General features: G+C 35.4%; 1 protein-coding gene across 2 annotated transcripts in view; it reads right to left on the bottom strand.

Moving 5' to 3' along the window:
- The window catches only part of CCDC148 (coiled-coil domain containing 148), a 323,980-nt gene that overhangs the window by 82,292 nt on the left and 216,755 nt on the right, over nt 1–24,933 (bottom strand). For both annotated transcript variants that reach the window (XM_074215932.1, XM_074215933.1), the window contains one exon: nt 23,889–24,029. In XM_074215932.1, coding sequence (XP_074072033.1) covers nt 23,889–24,029 — 141 coding nt within the window. The remainder of the gene's footprint in view (nt 1–23,888; nt 24,030–24,933) is intronic.

Here is a 24,933-nt window from a genome sequence, read left to right as displayed (position 1 = left end):
TAGTTCTGCAATGTCAGAGATAAAACTTCTTCTGTTACATGTATTCCTCAATCATGTGTATTCCCAATATGATATATATATATATGATATATATATATATATATATATATATATAATATGTATATTCATGTATTCACATACATTCTCTATGTGTATCCATTCTTCCACTGATGGCAATGTAAATTGTGGAGTGCTCCCATTTATGCCTTTTTTGTTATTTAATTTGATATGTTGTTTGATTAAATATGATTTATTTTGAACTGTGTCCTCTGATTCATTCCTATAAAAGAAATTAATTGATGGGGGCTTTTAAGTAATGATTTTTGAGTGAAGTGTTGACCCTTGGGGTACTTTGAACCTGGTTTTGTGTTGTGGGGCTTGACAGTAAGGAAAGGAAATACTTTCATTATTGATAATTTTAAACAAATAACTATAGATTTAAATCAATGGAAGCTCATATTTTTGAAGATGGTCCTACAAAGCAGGCATATATATCTAAAGTTATCCTTTAGAAAAGGCACATTTTCCTTCAATTGGGGAATAGCTTAGCAAACTGTGGTATATGTATGTCATGGAACACTATTGTTCTATTAGAAACCAGGAGGGACAGGATTTCAGGGAAACCTGGAGGGATTTGCATGAACTGATGCTGAGTGAGATGAGCAGAACCAGAAAAACACTGTACACCCTAACAGCAACATGGGAGTGATGTTCAACCTTGAAGGACTTGCTCATTCCATCAGTGCAACAATCGGGAACAATTTTGGCCTGTCTGCAAAGGAGAGTGCCATCTGTATCCAGATAAGGAGCTGTGGAGTTTGAACAAAGTGCAAGGACTATTCCCTTTAATTTAGGAAAAAAACAGCTTATTGTCTGATCTTGTTACCTCTTAGACTTCTCTTCTCTTTAAGGATATGATTTCTCTCTCATCACACCCAATTTGGATCAAGGTACAACATGGAAACAAAGTAAAGACTGACAGAGTGCTTTCTGTGGGGGGGGGGGAGCAAGATTGGGGGAAAAATGTAAAACTCAAATAATATCTTTAATAAAAATACATTTAAATTTATAAAAAGACACATTTATCTAAGCGGTCTGTAGGAGTATACCTTTTCCACACTATTTAAATCCTCAAAATGTTATATGATGCCCCTTGAAGTTATTTTTGGCATTATGACACCCTAAAATATGAAGACCTTGTTTGTGTCCCTGTGGTAAAATTTGTCTATCTGGATAAATTATTAAATGTGAGGTAACTGCTGTTATTTATCCCCATTGGAGACCTGCAGATGTTAAGTGACATGCCTAGAGTTACATAGTTAAAACTCAATTTGAATTTAGGTTTCCCTGACTCAAAACCCTGTTCTGTATCCATAGTACCAACTAGCTACCTGTAAAACTCTGAGAAGCAGGTTTTATTAATTTCCCTAATTTTACAGTTGAAGAAAGTGAGACAAAAAAAGATTAAGTGATATGCCCAGCATCACACAGCTACTAAGTGTCTGAGGCCGTATTAGAACTTGGGGCTTTCTGACTCCAAATCCAGCTGTCTACTTTAATAAAAAATTTCTCTCCTCACATTCACCATGAGGATTGGGGTGAGATACTGCAAGTCTCATGACCTTCATTTTATAAATGAGAGAATTGAGTCTCTGAAAGATAGCATGACTTATTCATTATCACAGAAACCTTAAGTGCCTGTGGCAGGATTCAAAACCAAAGTCCATTGTTCTTTTTTACTCCAGTTCAGAGCCTCTGGGATCAGAAGGACACACAAACAACACACAAGAGAGACTCACCCGGAGTCCCCAATAAGCAGAAGTCACCAATAAACAGGCACCTTTTTTTCATGCCCGATATGCACCATTGTGCATGGTGTTGAGAGTTCAAACTCATATTCTGCCAGAAATGTATATATGCTCACAGATAAGCAAATACCAGATAAATATATATATGTATATGTATATGTATATGTATATGTATATATATATATATATATATATATATATATATATAATATGACAATAAGAGTATCAACAATTGGGGGAATAACATCTGACATAAGTTAAATTTTAAAGAAAGCAAGAGTTCCAAGAGATAGAAGTGAGTAGGGAAAATATTGCAAAAATGGATGATATAACCAGAGTCTATGAGGAGGCATAAAATCTAACAGGACTGGGAAAAATAAGTTGGAGTCAGATTGTGAACTGCATTCAAAATGGGAGTAGTACTTCTCCTATTATCTAATAATATTAATGAGTTAGACTTAGTTTTTAGAGAGGAATATTTATTAAGGTGCTAGTAACAAGTTAGGAAAAAAGGGGGAAAAAACTGCTTCCATCTGTCCATAGGGTTCACAGGAATGGACTGAGAGTACATGAAGCAAAGGGACAGATTCTTTTTTTGTCCCCCCCCCCCCAGTGAGATAATCATAAAGTTCTCTTAGAGATGGTGAGGCTTTTCTTTTGGGCTCCTTAAAAAGTCAGAAAGTTATCTTTCCACAATATATCAAGTTTGTCCTTAGTTTCCAATACAAACATTTCATCAACTGACCCAGAACCTCTGTTGGGACTAAGACACCAATAGGAAATCAAGAGTTCAATAGGACTTTCTCTGGTCAAAACTGGGGTAATAAGGAGACTAAGATCAAGAGCAAGACCAAAGTTGAGACTCTTCTTCCCGCCCCCCCCAAAAAAAAATTTCTTCTCAGAGGTTTTGTTGGAAGACTACTAAGGTTTTTAAGACATTTGAATCTCTGGGTTCTCAACTTGTCTATTTTATTTAAACATACACACACACACACACACACACACACACACACACACACACACACACATACACACACACATACAAAATGGCTAAGTTTTCTAAACTGGTCAAGGATTTTTCTGCATTTAGTCTAAAGCCCATGATTGATATATTCATTTGAGAAATGAGTGAGATAACTGATTGATTCAACAAATCCTCATTTTTACACCAAGTAAAGAAGTTTGTATATCATGTTCTATGTTCTAGGCAATGGGAAGGTGGAAGCTTCCTGAGTAAGGGAGTGATGAATGATTTAGTCAGGCCTGTGCTTTATGAAGATCAATTTTGCAGCTATTTTGGAGGATAGATTGGATAGGGAAAGACTGGTGGCAGGGAGATGAATTAGGAATCTGTTGCCAATTATAGATATTAGAAGAGATGAGAGCTTCAGTTAAGATGGCTGTAGTATGAATACAGAGAAGTGAATATATTTGAGAGACATTAAGGGGATAGAGCCCATGCTGTTCAGCCTAGCCTGAAGATCTCATTTGTCCCCTTCCTTGTTTTATGATCTTATACCTCAGATCTCAGAATCTAACACAGATCATCAATACACCGATAATTTTACCTTTGGTCTGCTTTCCTCAAAAAGGCAATAATTTCACCTACTGTACTCAGTAACCATAGCATGGAGGCAACTTTTTAGGACAGACTCTCACACATGCTCCCCAACGCTCTTTTTAATTCTTCTACTCTTCTTCCCCCATCATGCTTCTCTCTCCACTAATGCTAAGAAAGAAGGGCAGAGGGAGAAAAAAGATAAAGAGGGATGGGGGAGGGGTGACAGTCATCAATGGCTATTTTGAGCAATTAAATAGAGGGTAGAACAATTGTACATTCTTTGAGGGGGATAGAAAGTAGGGGAAAAGGGAAGAAAAACAACTTGTCACCTTCATCTCAATACATCTTAAGACCTTTCTTTGCTACATAGGAATGGAGAACAAACAGTCATCTAAGCTGAACCCTCCAACTAGTACTTTTGGAGGTATTTATGAATCAGTTCAGTGTGATGGGGCAATGAGAAGGTGTTTTTTGTTTTTGTTTTTTTAGGTTTTTGCAAGGCAAATGGAGTTAAGTGGCTTGCCCAAGGTCACACAGCTAGGTAATCACTAAGTATCTGAGACCGGATTTGAACCCAGGTACTCCTGACTTCAGGGCTGGTGCTTTATCCACTGCGCCACCTAGCTGCCCCTGAGAATGTGTTTTGAGAGAAAATGGAAACCTGCTCATGACCTGAAAAGGGTGAATAGCAGAAAAATGTTACTATTAACAATAGTACAACATCAGTTCATACACTTTATGAAATGTTAGGCTCAGAAAGGGTAGCTATTCAAATTCTTTGCAGATTCTGAGTCACTTAAAACTGTGGAAAAATATAATGTGATACGCCCACCTGAATTAGAGCACCTAGACTATGATATGTACAAGGAACTCTCAGTGAAAACATCTCTGGCTCAAAACCCATCAAAAAGATGGGCTCTTGGTTAAGAATAATATGCACCTTGGGAGAATTCGGAAAGAACATGTTAGACTCAAGACAGACTGATTTGATTGAGGCTTTAAACTAAAAATAGAGGGCAGGAAAAATGCCCAGATAGAACTCAAACTAGGTACTATGGAAACAACAGGTATAACACAGAAAGAATAACAGTGAAGGATGTACTTAGTAGTATACTCTTAGCTCATTCACAGGAGAGAATAATGACCTGAGGATTAGAAATAATACTTATAATCTCATAATTCTCTATCAGCAAATAGAGGATTAGTAATATACAACAGTGAATCTGACATATTATAACAAGCTTCATTCATTAAACATGTAGAACACTGTACTAGACACTGGAGAAAATTAGACATAGTTTCTTCCTGTGAAGAAAGAACTAATCATCCCCACCAACAGCTGACTAACCTCTCCTCAGAAGGCAGCTAAGTCAACCTAACTGAAGCAGCAAGGCCCTGTGATGGAGAGAAAGAAGGTGGCAAGTACTATGAAAGTTAAACCAATATGACCAATCATGTAGACTAGGTATCTGTCTTCAAACTCCAAGAGTCTTAGGAATATTATAGACCACAGGTTTTGTTTGTAGTTTGGGTCCCACAACAATCATTGATTAAAGAAATCGCTCAGAGAAGGGACCAGGAAGAACATATATACACACATATGTATACATATGTGTGTCTTGTATATACTATGTCTAAAATATATAAATTAAAAGAACATTATAAGATAGCTGAATTTTGAGAATTTGTAATGATCAACATATTAATCCTAGAATATAGATAATACAAAGAATCCTTCTTTTGGGAGGGGTTGGGTTCACAATGTCATTATACATAGTCTGATTTGCTCATTGTTTTTAAGTTTTAATTGTTGTTATTGGTGTTGTGACAAAGAAGGGAGCAGGGTGGAAAAGTTAGATATCTCAAATGATATTTATTAATCAAAGTATCAATAAAACTCTTAAAAAAGTGAAAGCAAAATAAGCTGCAATCTACTTATGCTTGCTATATATTTCTTCGTTGTCCTTGGATTACTTACAATGTTTAGTCTTTGGAGACTGTGGTATACCAAAAAACCATATAGGTCAAGGCGGTAGTGAAAACATGAAGCTGTGTGAGGGGCGAAACTTAATAAAGACAGAGAGATAGGCTTGAGCATGTCCCAAAAAGAAGTTACTAGGATGAGGGGATTAGAGAAAGAGGATCAGTGGTAGGAAGTAAGGATGCTAGCCTATGGAAGAGAAGAATTAATGGGGATATGAGAGTTGTAATTGTAGGGATTTCCAGTGGAAGAGGAATTGGACTTGCACTGCTTGACTCCTGGCAGCAGAAATAGAAATAATAGGTTAAAGTTGGAAAGAACTAAATTTAGGTTTGATATATGAAAAAAGTTCTTTATAATTCAAATTATACATATTTCCCCATGTATAAGATGCACCTTAATTTTGGGGTCCAAAATTTATTTAAAAAATCTATTACATAAAGTTACTGAACTCAAGTTTTATTCATCATGAAATTCAAGGACTTTCTGCTCTTAGCTTTCAGACATCTTTTGGGCAAGTCTAGTGCATGTATATATACTTAGTCCATTCCATTTCATGGACATGATGCCTCATGCTGAACCATCTTTGTTTACACAGGAATTCCAATTGCCCTTGTTCTTCAATCGATCTCTTCAATTCCCTCTCTAAATCAGGCCATTTGGCTGACTTGCCTCTCATGGTCTTCTTCTACCTATAGGGTTTCTGCTTCCCAGTAGCCAGCCTCAGATTGTTTTCTCAGTTGGAGGAGGACCAAACTGATGTTCAGCAGTATGATTTCTATTCACTTTTACAAACTGGATCACTTTGAACTTGAATTCAGCACTATATGAAAACTTTTTCCGAGCCATTTCTGGGCAAAATGTGGCAAAATGTAACCCAATATACCAGTAACAAATGCAAAACAATGAGTGCAAAGAGAAGTGCAAAAAAGCAAGAAATGCAAGTAAAAAAATCCACAACAGCTGTACAAGACACTCCCAGTTTTTAGACTGTAAATTTTTTGAAAAAGGGTGTGTCTCATACATTTGGAAATATGGTATCCAAAGATGTAATGGACTTTACAGAGTGGTAGAGTTATCTCTTACTGTAGGGTTTCCTCCAATGATTACTTGTTGGATATGCAATAGAAAGAATTCTTGTTGAGGTAAAGAACTGGACTGTATCTTAGATCCATTCCAGCTCTTAGATTCAATGATTATGAAAGTTACTCAGAAATTTCCTAAATGAAATCCAGTATACTCTTTATCTGGAATGTTCAAACTTCAATCCAAAGACCATGACCTCCTATAAGGGAAAGAATCCTTTCAGTTCTGCACCTCTGCCTTAGGGTTGAGTTGTTCTGATTGGCTAGTACAAACTCATCTTATCTACTATATCTTGCCAGGTTAGACTACACATATCATGAAGCTATAAACTATGAAATTGGATCTTGTCTTAAATTTTGTCATACTAAAAAGCATTGAAAATTGATCTTCAGTGGTTAAAATCCATGTGAGAACTTCCCACAGCAAACCATTCTTCCTAGATGAAAACACCATTTACTTATATAATATATGCTGTTGTACTCTACTAGAATATAAAGGCAAGAGACTTGAAGTAAGAGACTGTTTCAGTTTTGTATTTTTATTCATAATGCTTAGTTCAGGGCCTGGCACATAATAGATAATTTAATCATATTTTTACCTTTTTAATTCATCTGCAGTGCAGTACCTTGCTATATGTTAGTACAATTCTTCTATGGGCCCTAGAACTTCATTTTACAATCTAAATAATAGTTGCTTTCCATCAACTTGTTCCTATAGGGATTGCTAGGTTGATTTCTTTTATGTAATTATGAACCCCCTTAAAGAGCTTTCACTACTTTTCTTCACTTTCAGCCAAGATGGCGGAGAGAAGACAGGTACTGTGATAAGTGCTGCTCTTTCCCCTCAAAAACAACATGAAAGAAACCTCTTAACAGAAAACCCAGAAAGAGAAGCTAGGAGAACACCTACCAAGAAGGTCTGTGCCAGGGGACCATGGGTGAACCAGGAGATGAGAGCAGAGGATCAGCTCGGGGACAACAGCTGAGGGAAGGCAGAGGGCCAGCCTCAGCTGCAGAGACTTCAGTGAGAGACTAGTGCAAGATCAAACTTTACCTGCAGGGTCTTTGGCCAGGGAGAGAGGAGCTATGGGAGGTTGAGTTCTAGCACAGAGTCTCAGAGCAAGCCTGCAGAACAACCAGCTGGGCCGGGGACCTGAGCTCCATTCTTTCAGCAGACTCCTTGGCCCAGAACAAACAATAAACAGCCCACCATACCCCCCGGGGAAACAGAGTTCACTCCCTTGCCCAGGGCACAGCCCAGTGTTCAAGGTCAACTCAGACCCTGCTGCTGAAGACCTGAAACACTCCAGAGAAAGCAACTAGCTCCCCCTACTGGCTGTCCCTGGGAATTACTAAGTCAAGTGAACAAAGATTCTAGGATCTTCAAAAGCAAACAAGTCAGCTCCCCCCAACACAAGATCCTAGAAAAATGAAGAAAGGTCATAGAAAAGGGGGGGCCATAGAGAAATACTTAGAAGAGACAGATTCTAACCCAGAGAGATCTAGCACTGCTGAGTACAATATGAATTGGTCTCCAATCCAGAAAGACTTCCTTTAAGAAATCACGAAGGTGTTTAAAAATCAATTGGAAAAATTGGGAAAAGAAACTCAAGAGAAAATTAACACGTTGCAAAAGAAAATTAACATCTCACAACAAGAAAACAAATCCTTGGAAAATAAAATTGGACAAATACAAAATGAGAATAACTCTCTCAGATATTCAATTGGGCAAATGCAAAAAAGAAAATGATTCTCTCAAAACTACCCTTGGGCAAATAGAAAACACCTTCAAAAATAGAATTGACCAACTGGAAAAGGAGTTGCAAAAGATAAATGAAGAAAAATCTTCTCTAACAAAAAGAATGCAATCGGCAGAAACTAATACTTCATGAGACAACAAGACTGTATTAAACAAAACCACAAGATTGAAAAAAATAGAAGAAAATGTAAAATACCTCATCAGCATAAACCACTGACCTAGAGAACAGATCAAGGTGGGAAAACCTGAGAATTATAGGCCTTCCTGAAAATAATGAAGAGAAAAAAACCCAGACTTAATATTACAGGACTTAGTGATGGAAAAGTGCTGTGATATCATGGAACCAGAGGGCAAAATAGTTATTGAAAGAATACATTGATCCCCTCTGGAAAGAGATCCTAAAATGAAAACACCAAGGAATGTGCGGCCAAATTCCAGAACTATCAGATAAAAGAAAAAAATCCTACAAACAGCCAGAAAAAAAATGTAAATACCAAGGAACCACAGTAAGGATTATGCAGGACCTGGCTGCAGCAACATTAAGGGATTGAAGGGCCTGGAATGAGATATTCTGAAGCAAGGAAGCTTGGAATGCAGCCACAAATCCACTACCTGGCAAAGCTGAACCTTCTCTTCCAGGAAAAAAGATGGGCATTTAATGAAATGGGAGACTTCCAAGATTTCATGATGAAAAAACCAGAGCTAAATAGAAAATCTGGATATCAAACAAGAGGCTCAAGAGACACATGAAAAAGGAAAAAAAAAAAAACCTGCTATCCAATAAGATGAAACTGCCTATATACCCACTTGGGAGAAGTATAATTCTATTAGAGAGAATATACTTAGCCAGAAGTGATGGACACTCATAATTTTTCTGTGACTCGGATAGAATGATTTAAAAACAATACCTCCTTAAAAAGGGGTACAGTAAAGAGAAGGGAGGATGGAGGGAGACTTGAATGGGGGTAAATCTCATTACATCAAGATGTGCAAAAGACCTATTGTAATTGAGGGGAAGAAGGGAGGAAGTAAGGACCACCTGAATCTTTGTCTCATCAGACTTAGCTTAAAATTAACTTAGATATACTCAGTTAAGTTAATAAACTTATCTTAGCTTTCAAGTATTAAAAGGGGAAAAGGGGAGGGGAGATAAAGAGGAACTAACAGAAGGAAGGGAAGAAGGGGAAAAGGAAAGGGGAAAGAAAGGAGAGGGGGGGTTGATATAAGAGGGCAAACACACTGAAGGTGGCGCAAACAAAACACTGGAGAATGTGGATAAAGGTGGAAAAGGGGGAAAATAAAAACAGAAGGAAGATAGCATGGGGGGCAATAAAGAGTTAGTAATTATAACTTTGAATGTGAATGGGATGAACTCTCCCTCAAAATGTAAGTGAATAGCAGACTGGATCAAAAAAACAGAATCCTACAATATGGAGCTTACAAAAAACTCATTTGAAGTGAAGAGAAATACTTATAGAGTAAAGGTAAAAGGTTGGAGCAAAATATATTTTGCTTCAGTTGAAGTGAAAAAAGCAGACATAACAATCCTTATTTCAGACAAATCAGCTGCAAAAATAGATAGCATTAAAATAGATAAGGAAGGAAAGCACCAGCCCTGGAGTTAGGATCAAATCCGGGTCTCAGACACTTATAATTACCTAGCTGTGTGGCCTTGGGCAAGCCACTTAACCCCATTTGCCTTGCAAAAACCTTAAAAAAAGAGATAAGGAAGGAAACTATATCCTCCTAAAAGGTACCATAGGCAATAAAGTAATTTCAATACTAAATATGTGTGCACCCAATGGTACAGCATTCAGATTCTTAGAGGAGAAGTTGAAAGAGCTACAGGAAGACAAAGACAGCAAAACTCCACTAGTGGGAGACCTCAACCTTCCACTCTCAGATTTAGATAAATTGAATCATAAAATAAACAAGAAGGAAGTTAAGGAGGTAAATAGATTGTTAGAAAACCTAGATATGATAGATCTATGGAAGAAATTGAATGGGGATAGAAAGGAATATACTTTTTTTCTGAAGTACATGGCACTGACACAAAAACTGACCATATACTAGGATATAAAAACCTAATGATCAATTGCAGAAAGTCAGAAATAGTGAATACATCTTTCTTAGATCATAATGTAATAAAAATCATATGCAATACTGGGCCAGGAAAATATAGACCCAGAAATAATTGGAAACTAAATAACCTCATTTTAAAGAATGAGTGGGTCAAGCAATAAATTATAGAAAGAATTATTTATTTCATCCTAGATAATGACAATAATGAAACAACATACCACAACCTATGGGATACACTCAAGGTGGCTGTCAGGGGATATAGTATATCTTTAAATGCTTATATGAATAAATTAGAGAAAGAAGAAATCAATGAACTAAATACACAACTAAAAAATAAGAGAAAGAACAAATTAAAAAGCCCCAAATAAATACCAAATTAGAGATTCTAAAAATTAAAGGAGAAATTAATAAAATCGAAAACAAGAAAACTATTGAATTAATAAATAAAACCAAGAGCTGTTTTTATGAAAAAAAAAAACAATAAAATTGCTAAACTTCTGGTCAATTTGATTAAAAAAAGAAGAAAATCAAATTGTTGGTATCATAAATGAAAAAGCTGAACTCACCACCAATGAGGAGGAAATTAAAGTAATAATTCAGAATTATTTTGCCCAACTTTATGCCAATAAATTTGACAATCTAAATGAAATGGACGAATATTTCCAAAAATATAAGTTGCCCAGGTTAAATGAAGAGGAGATTAAATACCTAAACAACCCTATCTCAGAAAAATAAATTCAACAAGCCATCATTGAACTCCCTAAGAAAAAATCTCCAGGGCCAGATGGATTCACAAGGGAATTCTATCAAACATTTAAGGAACAATTGGTTCCAATTCTATATAAACTCTTGTGAAAAACAAGTGAAAATGGAACTCTGCCTAAACTCTTTCTATGACACCAATATGGTGCTGATATCTCAATTAGGAAGAGTTAAGACAGAGAAAGAAAATTATAGACCTATCTCCCTGATGAATATAGATGCAAAAATATTAAATAAAATATTAGCAAAATGATTACAACAAGTTATCACTAGGATAATACATTATGATCGAGTAGGATTTACCCCAGGAATGCAGGTGTGGTTCAATATTAGGAAAACTGTAGTATAATTAATTATACCAATAATATACCTATCAGAAATCATATGATCATATCAATAGATGCTGAAAAAGCTTTTGACAAAATACAGCACCCATTCCTAATTAAAACACTAGAGAGTGTAGGAATAAATGATTTGTTCCTTAGAATAATAAGCAGTATCTATCTAAAACCATCAACAAGCATTATATGCAACAGCGATAGGCTTGAGGCATTCCCAATAAGATCGGGGTGAAACAAGGAATTATCACCACTACTATTCAATATTGTATTAGAAATGTTAGCCTCAGCCATAAGAGAAGAAAAAGAAATTGAAGGAATTAGAATTGGGAAGGAAGAGACAAAACTCACTCTTTGCAGATGACATGATGGTCTACCTAGAGAATCCCCAAAAATCATCTAATAAACTACTAGAAATAATTAGCAACTTTAGCAAAGTAGCAGGATATAAAATAAACTCTCATAAACCCTCAACTTTTCTATGTATGTCTAGCAAGATACAGCATAAAGAGATAGAAGAGAAATCCCATTCAAAGTAACCTCAGAAAATATAAAATACCTTGGGAGTCTATGTGCCAAGACAGATACATAAACTTTTTGAAAACAGTTACAAAACACTTCTCACACAAATAAAATCAGATTTAAATAACAAGGAAAACATCAAATGGTTCATGGACAGGCAGAGCTAATATAATAAAAATGACAATTCTACCAGAACTAAACTACTTGGTTAGTACCCTACCAATCAAAATTCCAAAAAATTACTGTAATGAGTTAGAAAAAGTTGTAAGTAAATTTATATGGTGAAATAAAAAATCAAGAATTTCCAGGGATTCAATGAAAAAAATGCAAAAGGTGGCTTGGCCTTACCAGATCTAAAATTATATTATAAAACATCAGTCCTCAAAACTGTCTGATATTGGCTAAGAAATAGAGTGGTGGATCAGTGGAATAGACTAGGTGCAATAGCAGGAAATGACTATAGTAATCTGCTGTTTGATAAGCCCAAAGAGTCCAGCTACTGGGATAAAAACTCTCTTTGATAAAAACTAGTGGGAAAATTGGAAGATAGTATGGAAGATACTTAGATTAGTCCAACACCTCACACCCTATACCAAGATAAGATCCAAATGGATACAGAATTTAGACATATAAAAATATTATAAGAAAACTAGAAGATCAAGGAGTAGTTTACCTGTCAGATCTATGGAAAGGGAAGCAGTTTATGACAAAGGAAGAGATGGAGAACATCATTACAAATAAAATAGATAATTTTGATTACATTAACTAAAAAGCTTTTGCACAAACAAAACCACTATAACCAAGATCAAAAGAAATGTAGTAAATTGGGAAACAATTTTTGCAACTAGTATTCCTGACAAAGGATTCATTTCTAAAATATACAGAGAACTAAACCAATTTTTCAAAAAAAAAAAACCAAGCCATTCCCCATTTGACAAATAGTCTAAGTTCATGCAAAGGCAATTTACAGCTGAGGAATATCAAAGCAATCCATAGTAATATGAAAAATTTCTCCAAATCATTACTTATTAGAGAAATGCAAATTAAAATGTCTCTGAGATACCACCTCACACCTCTCAGACTGGCCAATATGACCAGAAAGGACAATGATCAATTTTGGAAGGGATGTGGGAATTCTAGTACACTAACACATTATTGGTGGAGCTGTGAACCCATCTAACCTTTCTGGAGAGCAATTTGGAATTATGCCCAAAGGACAAAAAAATGTGCATACCCTTTGATACAGCAATACCACTACTGTGTCTATATCCTGAGGAGATGATTCAAAAGGGTAAAAATATCACTTGTACAAAAATATTCATAGCAGCCCTGTTTGTGGTAGCAAAAAATTGGAAATTAAGTGAATGTCCTTCAACTGGCTTAACAAACTGTGGTTTATATGTGTGTCTAGAAACCAGGAGGGGTGGGATTTCAGGGAAGCATGGAAGGATTTGCATAACTGATGCTGAGTGAGATGAACAGAACCAGAAACACATTGTACACCCTAACAGTAACATGTGTGTGATGATCAACCTTGATGGACTTGCTCATTCCATCAGTGCAACAACCAGGGACAATTTTGGGCTATCTGAAATGGTGAATACCATCTGTATCCAGAGAAAGAATTGTGGACTTTGAACAAAGACTAAAGACTATTACCTTCAAATTAGGAAAAAAAATCTTATTATGTAATTTTGCTATCTCATACTTTATTTTTCTTCCTTAAGGATATGATTTCTCTCTCTCATCATATTCAACTGAGATCAATGTATACCATGGAAACAATATAGACTAACATAATGCCTTCGGGGCGGGGGAAATGGGGAAAAAATGTAAAACAAAATAAATAAAATCTTTCTTAAAAATAGAGTTTTCTTTAATGTTCTATGATCTAATGCAACTGACACAAGGTCAACTGTAAACAGAAACTACTGGAGGGCTTCCTTATCTATATGATATACCTCCTCCATCTTTTTTTTTTCCCCTTCACAGATGCACTTTTATTTGCAAGATTATGTCTTCAGCAAATAATTTGATAAACCATTCATCCAGACTGGGTGTAGTTCCCACAATGCCCACGTTCAAAATGCTATTCCTGAAGCTGTCAATATCAAGCATTCCAAGCTCCCCACAAAATATAACAATCCACACCAGTAAAGATAAACTGTATGTTTACAGGTAACTTCTGACTGTGCCTCTGATAAAGCAAAGAATTGATTTGTTGGTTAGTTCTTGTCTTTTGTTATTGATGAAGATTAAAATGACATCACTATGTTAGAGACAAGATATGGTGTATCTGACTGTGGCTTATTAGACCAATATGATCTCAGAATGTTCTACTACAAATGTGGCACAAAAAATTCATGTAAATATCAGGGGTGCTTATTCTAAACTTACACATTTCATTTTTCCTTTGAGCTACTTCAATTCTGCCTAGCTTTTAGAACACATCACCCTCTCTGAGAGTGCACACCATGCTGGGTGATCCTGTGCCAGTGTCTGCCATCTTGTACAATCAATTCCAAAAATCTTAAGTGAGCCTTTAAGAGTGTCCCTGTATGGCTTTTTGGTTTTTTTGCAAGGCAATGGGGTTAAGTGGCTTGCCCAAGGCCACACAGCTAGGTAATTATTATGTGTCTGAGACCGGATTTGAACCCAGGTATTCATGACTCCAGGGCCGGTGTGTATGACTTCTTCTGAGACCCTTTCTGTGAGTGCTTTCCCTGTGTGAGTTCTCCATAAAATAATCTTTTTGGCAAGTGGACAACATGCCCAGCACAATGGAATTGCACTCTGTATTGACATTTGGATTCTTGGCAGTTTAGCTTAATAAAGGACTTCATTGTCTGGTATCTTATCCTGCCAGGTGATCTTCAAAATCTTCCTAAGTCAATTTATATGGAAGCATGATGCTGGTTGACACATTAGATTTCACAGACATTCATCAATGAGATGAGTACAACTGCTCTGTAGACCTTCAATTAGGCAATTTGTCTAATTCCTCTTTTCTCCCATGCTTTCCTTCAGAGGCTCCCAAATATATTTAGCTAGCTCTGGCAAAGCACGTGTCAACTTCATTATCAATGTGTACCTCCCTGGAAAGAACACTGCCAAGGAAAGTGAACTTATCCATAGTATTCAAAACTCCATTTGCTGTAACTGATGGTTCCACATATGGATGGTATGATGCTGGCTGATGCAGCACATTCACCAACATCAAGACTGGATTGATGAAATGATAGGGAAATACAAAATCTGCTAAATGAAAAATGAGAACTCCACAGGGTTTATTAGATAGTTCATCCATTTCTAAGAAGGCAGAATTTAATTCCATCAAAAGTTAAGTAGAAGTGAAGCTTTTACTCAGTAGGAAAGCAGATGAAATTCAGTTTTATGCAGATAATAACACTCTAAAGTGCTTTTACAATGCTCTGAAGGCTGACATGTGGTACATCTCAACTGCTCAGTGCTGATGGAGCTACATTGATTAGTGATAGGTACATGATCCTAGGAAGTTGAGCTGAATACTTCCATAGTTTTCTTAATAGACCATCATCAATCATTGCAGAAGGCAGTGACCATTTGCCTCAAGTTGAAGTCAATCCATCCCTAGCTAAAATTCCAACTGAAGAAGAGGTTATCTCCTAGAAATTCAAGGATGCCTCCACTGTCCATCTCTGTAAAAAGTAAAAGGAATAGATTGTCCTGTGACAATCACAGGAGGTGTTTTTCTCTTAGTTATTGCTGGCAAATTTCTTGCCAGACTCCTCCTTAATAGACTGATCCTTCACCTGGAAGATAGACACCTCCTGAAAACCAGTGTGGCTTCAGAAAGGGTTGAGAAACAGTTGAAACACTTTTTGCTGTCTGACAACTCCAGAAAAAATGCCAAGAACAGAGCAGAGGTCTGTATATGATGTTTATAGATGTGATCAAGGTCTTTGATACTATCAGTTGTGAGGGCTTAAGGAAAGTTATATCAAAAGAAGAGCAAATTCAGTGCTATACACCAAAATCTCTAAAAGCTGCTCACTTCTTTTCTGCTCCACTGTTGTCAGCTGTATGTTGACTCATCTTTTCTTCCAAGTTGACAACAAACTGTTCCCACCAAGAACATACTAATCTCTTGACATTAATTCTTCTAGTATTTTTATCTTGAGACCATTGCTTCAGTTGAAGGTGAATATTTAGTCAGAGAGGATGAGTCTGTGGACAGTTCAGCACTCTGCACCACACATTGCCTTCTCCTTATTATTATGTAGTCTATTAGACATCAGTATTTACTGTGAGAGTGTACCCAGGAAGTTTTAATGAGTTTAGGTAAACAGAAGACAGTGTTTGTAATAAGAAGGTTATGAGCTGCACAAGTCTTCAGTAGTAGGTGACTATTGCTGTTGCTGTTTCCAAATTCATTCTTCCAAGGACTCCCTGTGATGTCTGGTAATCTGAGCCTACTCTAGCATTAAAGTCACCCAGACTTATAAGCTTGTTCTCTTGTGATACATTGATGATAATGGTCTCCAGATCTTCATAAAATTTTTCTTTAACTTCATCAGGTTTATCATGGTGGAAGCGTAGGCAATGATGATGCGTTTTCCCACAAGTAGCAATACCATTGTCAAGAGCCTTCCTTTTGGAAGGCATACAAGCTTGTTGACTAGATCAATTTTGATTGAAATACTTACTCCAGCTTCAAGGTCCTTTCCTTCATAGACCACTTCAGAAAAATGTGATTCCAGCTCTGACATCAGTAAATTGGCCTTCATTTGCCAGTCTTGTTTCACTCAGGGCTATTTTTTGGATATAACTGCTATTTTCTCTTGCAACAAAAAGCTATTCTTCTTTCAGGTCTATTGGATCTTATGTGTCTATGAGTGTGTGCACATCCATGCATTGATAGTGAATGAAAACTTCTTTGGAGAAGTTTTTGTCCATTTTTTTGTGTTTCAACCAGAGAGTGGGATCTCCATCTGCTGCAGTAATAAGGCCAGGGTTGGGTAAGCAGACAATTTTTAGGACAGTTTTTCGAGGCCCTTCCTCACACCAGGAAGTGAGCAATGTGATCCTTAAAAGGCTGCTCAGATACCCAGGAAGTTGCCAAATCTCATTCCTGCTTCCAGTGAGGAGATTGCCCTATGGCATGGACCACCTGTGTACAGAGTTGTGATCATTGCTCCCTATGTATCTGCACCTGCTGCATTGACATTTAACTGTGGTCACAGGACTTTGAGTAGGTAAAAAATGGATGATTTCTTAGTTATAGGTAAATTGGATTTAAGTGATACTGAGTTGCACGAAATCATAAGCCTCATTTTCTCTTCCAAAGTCATCATGATACAGTGGTAGAACAGAGTTAAGACAATTGGTGCTTCAGTGATGGATGTAGATGCAGTGGATGACCTGGGTATCTTTGATGTCTAGCCAAGCTCTAAGCACTCCACAGAGCCTGCTTCTGCTGCTGTGCAATCAAGTCAATCTATGAAAACAAAATGGCAGGAGCAGTCTCTTTCTAAGCACTCCACAGAGCCTGCTTCTGCTGCTGTGCAATCAAGTCAATCTATGAAAACAAAATGGAAGGAGCAGTCTCTTGTACAATAAGATTTTTTTAAAAATCTGTCTCAAACAGCAGGGCAGTGGCATTTATGTTTTATCAAAGGTAGTGGCATCATAAAGCCTTTGGACTTGGATAGAATAAATACCAACATGCCTCACAGATGATGTGTTTTGTTCCAGACCACTACAACAAAGGGACTATAGCAATAAAGTAAGTCATCTGAATTTTTGACTTTCCAGTCATATAAAAGTTATGTTTATACCATATTATATTCTATTAGGTATGCAATAGTATTATTTCTAAAATATATAACCTACCTTAATTAAAAATAACTTAATGCTAAAAATGCTAACCATCATCTGAGCCTTCATCAAATCATAATCTTTTTATTTGTATATAGTCTTGCCTGAATATTGATGACTGCGATTGGTGGTTGATGAAGGTTAGAGAGACTGACAATTTTTAAAAATAAGACAGCAACAGGGTTGTCATATCAATTAATTCTTTCTTTCACTTGAATACTAAGAGACCACTGTAAAGTTATTAATTGAACTAATTTGAATTTTGTTGTGTCTCAGGGAATGGGGAAGCCTGAGGAGAGGAAATGGTCAAGTAGGTGAATAGTCAGAACACACACAACATTTATCAATTATTTGCTCTCTTATATAGAAATAATTTCTGGTGCAGTAGCTAGGTGGCATAGTGGATAGAGTACTAGCCCTGTAATCAGGAGAACCTGAATTCAAATCTAGCATCAGACACTTAATAATTACCCAGCTGTGATCCTGGGCAAGTCACTTAACCCCATTGCCTTGAAAAAAACAAAAAATAAAAACTAAAAAATAATTTAAAAAGGAAATGGTTTCTGGCACTCCAACATAATTATAATAGTCACATCAAAAATCATTGATCACAGTTTACCATAACAGACTTAATGATAATGAAAAAAATGAAATATTGTAAGAATTATCAAAATGTGACACAGAGACACAATGGAGCATATGGTATTAGAAAACAATGGTACCAAGGCAGTTGGTAGCACAGTGAGTAGAGCACCAGCCCTGGAGTCAGGAGGACCAGAGTTCAAATCTGATCTCAGACTTAATAATTGCCTAGCTGTGTGACCTTGGGCAAGCCATTTAACCCCATTGCCTTAAATAAATAATTTTTTTTTAAAAAAGAAGACAATGGCACCAATAGACTTGTTTGTCACAGGGTTGCCACAAACTTGGTAGCACAGTGGGTAGAGCACCAGCCCTGGAGTCAGGAGGACCAGAGTTCAAATCTGAACTCAGATTTAATAATTGCCTAGCTGTGTTACCTTGGGCAAGCCACTTAAGCCCATTGCCTTAAATAAATAATTTTTTTAAAAAAGAAGACAATGGCACCAATAGACTTGTTTGTCACAGGGTTGCCACAAACTTGGTAGCACAGTGGGTAGAGCACCAGCCCTGGAGTCAGGAGGACCAGAGTTCAAATCTGAACTCAGATTTAATAATTGCCTAGCTGTGTTACCTTGGGCAAGCCACTTAAGCCCATTGCCTTAAATAAATAATTTTTTTAAAAAAGAAGACAATGGCACCAATAGACTTGTTTGTCACAGGGTTGCCACAAACTTTCAATTTGTAAAAATATAATGTCTGAAAAATGCAATAAAATATCATTGTGTTGGCAGTTCTTTAATTAATCCATACTGGTCTTTCTCTCATGTCTCTTTTTTTAATTATCCCTGATTCTATTGCCAGTTTTCATGCTAATCCACTTAGGAATTAGATGGCTTTTCCCCCTGCTTCTTTGCAAGCAGATTCTTGATTCTGAAAGTCATATAAGAAGATCACCACAATGCCTACACCATAAAAAGTGTGATGTACAAAAAAGGGATATTTGGTCTATAATACTCTGCACAGGAAATCTGAGATGACATTTCAAAATTAATAACATGGCAATCCATCTAAATTTTATGCCTCCCTAAATATAAATAAACATAATCATTTCATAGAACTAAAGCTTTAGATGCATTTAGTAAGGAATTTTGTTATGATTGTAATATACACGAGAGGCTATTTGACAACAATGTTGATGTTTTACAGAAAAAACTAGTTAAATTTGGAGAGTTTCATAACTCATATTGGTTAGGAACTTGATGAAATTTTTGGTCATGGTAATACATGAAGCAATTTAATTTTGCAGAAAGATAATAATTTTAGGGGCAGCTAGGTGGGGCAGTGGATAGAGCACCTGTCCTGGAGTCAGGAAAACCAAAGTACAAATCCAGGCTCAGACATTTAATATTTACTTAGCTGCATGACCTTGGGCAAGTCACTTTAACCCCATTGCCTTGAAAAAATAAAAAAAAGATAATAATTTTTAAACTTAAAATTTTTAAATAAATTTTAAGGTCATCTATACAAAATTATTAATGCTAATGAGACAGAGGCAAATAATCAAAAATTCAGTTAATATGAGAAAGGTTTTCTATGTCTTTTTGTGATTCAATTAATTTTTCTTTTTAAAAAAATTAGCTTTTGTGTCTTTAGATGAGGCTATGCTTCCCCCCCAATTTTCTTTAACATTATTATTTAAAATTGTAAGTTCACATATATAATATATATGTATGTGTATGTATATGTATGTGCATATGTATATATAGAGGCATTTAGGTGGTACAGTGAATAGAGCACCAGCCCTGAAGTCAGGAAGACCAGAGTTCAAATGTGCTTTCAGACACTTAATAATTAACTAGCTGTGTGAACTTGGGCAAGTCACTTAACCCCACTGCCTTGCAAAAACCAAAAAAATAAAAAAAAGACTTGGGTTCCAAGCCAGCTTCAAACAATACCATCTATATGACTATAAACAAAAAAGAGTTAGGTAGCTTAATGAATAAAGAACAGGGTCTGAAGTCAAGAAGACTGGAGTTCAAATTATCAGATACTTTCTATCTGTGTGACACTAGGCAAATAATTTAATCTCTGTCTATTTCAGTCTCCTTATCTGGCAAAGGAGGGTGATAATAGCATCTATCTCCTAGATTTGTTGTGAGGATCAAATGAGATAATGTTTAAAAAGCATTTAGCACTAAATACATATCCTATATAAAGGAAGCTCTGCGTTAACTATTAGCAGCAGCAGAAGCAACAGCATTATCAGCTTCATTATTACATTTAATGTCTCAGTTTCCTAGGCACTAGATTGATTTAGAATTCATTTATATAGATTTGTGTAAATGAAAGTTTTCCACATTTCAAACTCATCACATTGATGAAATAATTGCTCTGATTATTTAAAATTTTTTGTTGCATTTAGGCATGATATTGTTCTCATGTTCATCTCACTTAATGTTTTTTTATTTGAATTTAGTTTCATATGTTTTGATATCACCTTATTTTTTAGACTTAGTAAATTTTCATCCAAATTTTCATTTCAAATCTGTGAGATTTTCTGTCTTAGTGTATTTTTATATAGGCAAAATATTATTAAGGATTACTTTTTAATTTATTCTATAATCCTTTTATGTTTCATAGGAGGATTAAATCCATTTATATTCAAAGTTATAACTGCTATATTTTTTTCCTCTTCTCTTACATTATTTTGTATCATATTTTTCAGAAAGAATAACCTATATTAGCCTAAACCTAGTTTTTATTTATTTGTTTATTTATTTATTTATTTGATTTTTAGGTTTTTGCAAGGCAAACAGGGTTAAGTGGCTTGCCCAAGGCCACACCTAGGTAATTATTAAGTGTCTGAGACCAGATTTGAACCCAGGTACTCCACTCCTCACTCCAGGGCCGGTGCTTTATCCACTACGCCACCTAGCCGCCCCTTAAACCTAGTTTTTATATATGCTTATGAACATTTCTAAATAGACCCATACCCTACTCCAACAAATTCCTAACTATATTTCTTAAATTTCTGCTATTATTTCTAAGTTTTTCAGTGGTTTCAACTGATCCACACATCCCCTTTTAGTTATTATTATCTCTGGATTATACATTATCCATTTTTCCTTCTCCCTTTCCCTCATTTAGTTATTATTTGATATGACCATGATCAATATTTTTTGTTTCTTCTTTCCATTATTTGTTATTCTTTTGTGGAAGTTATAATAATTATGTACATATATGTGTATATATACACATATATACGGATATACACATATTTATTTATATATTTATATATATATATATTCTCTTTCCCATTATCCCTCCAAAGACCATTTGTTACCTTTAGTTCCCAATCAAGACTGCCTTATGAGGGTCCTGAAGTTTTAGTTGATTAACCTAAAGCTGTTGTTTCACTAATATTTCCTTATGTTGATTCTAGTATGAGATCAATTTATCATTCTAGTATTTCTATTATTTTGGTGCTTCCTCCTAAAACTTCCAATTATAAATCATAACAATCCTCCTATTATCTTACAAACTTTGAATAATATTTACTGAATTCTTTTTTAGAGATTCAAAATTCTGAAGTTAACTTAGTCTTTATTGAAGTTCATATTTGATCTGCATATAGAAGATCTTGGTTAAGACAGGCCTCATTTATTTGTAGAATCTCTGCTTCTGGCTTGATTTGTGTATCAAAGACCTTAAAAAGACTTTTTTTTCTCTGAGAGAAATTTACCTATCCTATTTAACTTCATGAAAAACATCCTCTATATTCAAAGTATTTATTTTCCCAGTACTGTATAATCATCTCAGAAAATAAGTTGTAGATAATCTACAAAGTTCTATAATGCATACATTCTGTGAAATAACATCAATATTGGTGACAATACCAAGTATGTACTTCCTCAGAACACATTCCTGAGATATTTGGTATATTTAATCAATTTTTTCAGTTATCTTATTAGAGACTGAGATGAAACCATTCAGTTTATTTTTTTTTTTTTGAGATTGGCTCTTGGTCAGCTATCAATTTCACCTACCTAGCTCCTGATTTTATCCTTTAAATCATCATAAAAAAATCTTACATCATTTATGGATGTCATTTTAAAACTATAGTATGCTCCATAAACCATTAAAATATTTGCTGATGTAATTAAAAAAGAAACAAGCCAATTCAACACTGTATTTTTTTAATAGAGAGAAATGACCTGCTGAGGAAAGAAATGCATAATTCCCTGTTCTTTAGAACCTAAAAGGATCATTTGGACAATGACCAGAACAACTAGTCAAAAAATTAAGTTATTGATCACACATCTACATGAAAATGTATCCATAAAAAATTTTGAATTAATTATACATATTCAAATATTCCTCCATCAAGTCTTTATAATTCATAACAGCATGGAAACAATCCTAGTTCTTTGAAAGAAAGGCTAGTGGATCTTTCCAAGTTGGAAAGACTGAATGTGAGTGGAAGAGTAGACATTTTGTCTATTTTTCAAGATATAAACAAGCTATAACTAAGGGCAAAGAGGTCACAAATCACCTTTTGAAAACAATTTCCCTTAAAGTAATCTTTATTTATATAAATAGAAAATGATTTCCAAATTAATAACTAAAATAATATTAAATAATTCATTTCCACATAAATATCATTGGGAAATTAAAACTAAAGTGCCAGCATAGATGGGAGGGAAGGGAGACATGGAGAAAGATGAAGATGGAGACATACATACTAAACACAGAGACACAAAGATGCAACCACAGATAGGATTACATACTAAAAAACACAATGCACTGAAAATTAGGCAATATAGATCTTATTCTCAGATTACCACTTCCTGGTTCTGTGACCATGGATATCACTTAAAACACTCTACTCTTTAGAGGGGTTTGACTAGATGATCTCCACAGTCCTTTCCACTTCTAACAGTTGCTATTTCTAGAATTACTTAAAAAAAAATTTCCCTAATGTATGTTCATTACTATTCTCTTTGTTTGTTAGTAGGTTAAAAAGCTTTGTTTAGCAAAGTACCTTTTTTCCATACTGAAAGCTAAAATGTATGTTTAGAAAGAAGGATATATACATGATTACAAATGGTTAATGTTACCCAAAAATAATGCCAAAAGTTTCAGAGCCTTTTTTAAAGTTCCTTGCTTTATTTCCCAGAGCAATGGGGCTGAGGGGGGGGGGGACTTTTGACATTTCATTTGCTGTATTACAGTAAATTGGGTCACTAAATAAACACTATCCAACTTTAATCTATTATTACTTATCTCAAGATTTAACAATTGTTCCAAATACAGTAATTTCTGCCTACAATTTCTCTTCCAATTGTAGGTAACTGAATTCATGTAATATAACAAAGCCATCTAATTGTGCAAGTCTAGGCATCTTTGAAACTCAAATGGATGCTAGTTACTCTCCTCACAGCACTTGTTAGCCTCTCTAATAATACCAAGAATTGTTTATAAGAATACTAAATCATTCAAAGCTCTCTCCAGCAATTAAGCATATTCATTCACAACACTAGCAGATTACATACTTTTTTTTTCTCCTCTTCTCTCTGCAACATTTCTTTTTCCTTCCGAAGTTTATCTTCTTTCTTTTCTTTTTCCCTTCTTCTGATTATGATGTTGTATTTTAGGTTTGCTTCTTCCTCTTGATGTGCTCGCCACTGAAGAACCTAAAGCAAACAGGAAACCATTTTATACAAGTATAAAATTCAGAGCTAAAAATATACATAGTGAAATTTGGAGTCACTTTCCATGTAGCTTCTTTATCAGACAAATGCCAAGTCAAAATTGTACACAATAGGAACTGTGTCAATTTGTACAAAAAATTGAGATGTGAGTTTAAGCATTTCTACTTCCAACAGTGAGGGGACTTCCTCCACTGGTACAGATCACAATTCTTAGAGAAAGTTGCTGTGGCTGAAACCTTCATCATCCTGGAGCAATAAATCTGGTAATGAAACTCTCTGAAGTTTGCCAGATGGTCCTCAGTGAATAGCTATTACCAATTTCATATGGGAAAACTTTCAAGCTTGGCAGGAATTAGCAATACTTGTACTCTATTGGTACTGCTTTTAAGAACAAAAAGTCATCAATACCCCATTAAGTACTGGAATAAAGCTTTAGTTAAAGATGTTTATTGGCATGTACATATCCATAGGGCACAACCTGATTTCCAAAAGGAGGTACCTGAACAAACATTAATACCTTCTAATTGTTTTAATTGGGATTATGATTTATTAATGAAATTTTACATGAAAGTCAAGTTACAGAATATATGCTATATTGTTTTATTTAAGTGCTCCATCAAAGATTTAGGCTCTTCAGATTTATAAAAATCTGAAAATTTGTTTTTTGAAGAGGGCAGAGTAAGGTCAGAGATTCACCCGAGCTTTCCTTTAATTCCCCTAACAAATCCTGGAGTAGCAAAACCAACAAAAAGATGGGGCAAAACAATTTTCCAGCCTAAAACAACAAAGAAAGTAATCAAAAAAGTGAGCACAAAACACAATCTAGAACAGGCTGCATCCCCACAAACCAGCAGCAGGACTTGGAGATGACCGAATCTATGGTAGT

The sequence above is a fragment of the Macrotis lagotis genome, chromosome 1 (assembly GCF_037893015.1).
Source record: "Macrotis lagotis isolate mMagLag1 chromosome 1, bilby.v1.9.chrom.fasta, whole genome shotgun sequence".
NCBI classification, from domain to species: Eukaryota; Metazoa; Chordata; class Mammalia; order Peramelemorphia; family Peramelidae; genus Macrotis; species Macrotis lagotis.
The sequence above is the reverse complement of the archived record's forward strand: the minus strand, read 5'-3'. Positions and strand labels throughout refer to the sequence as shown.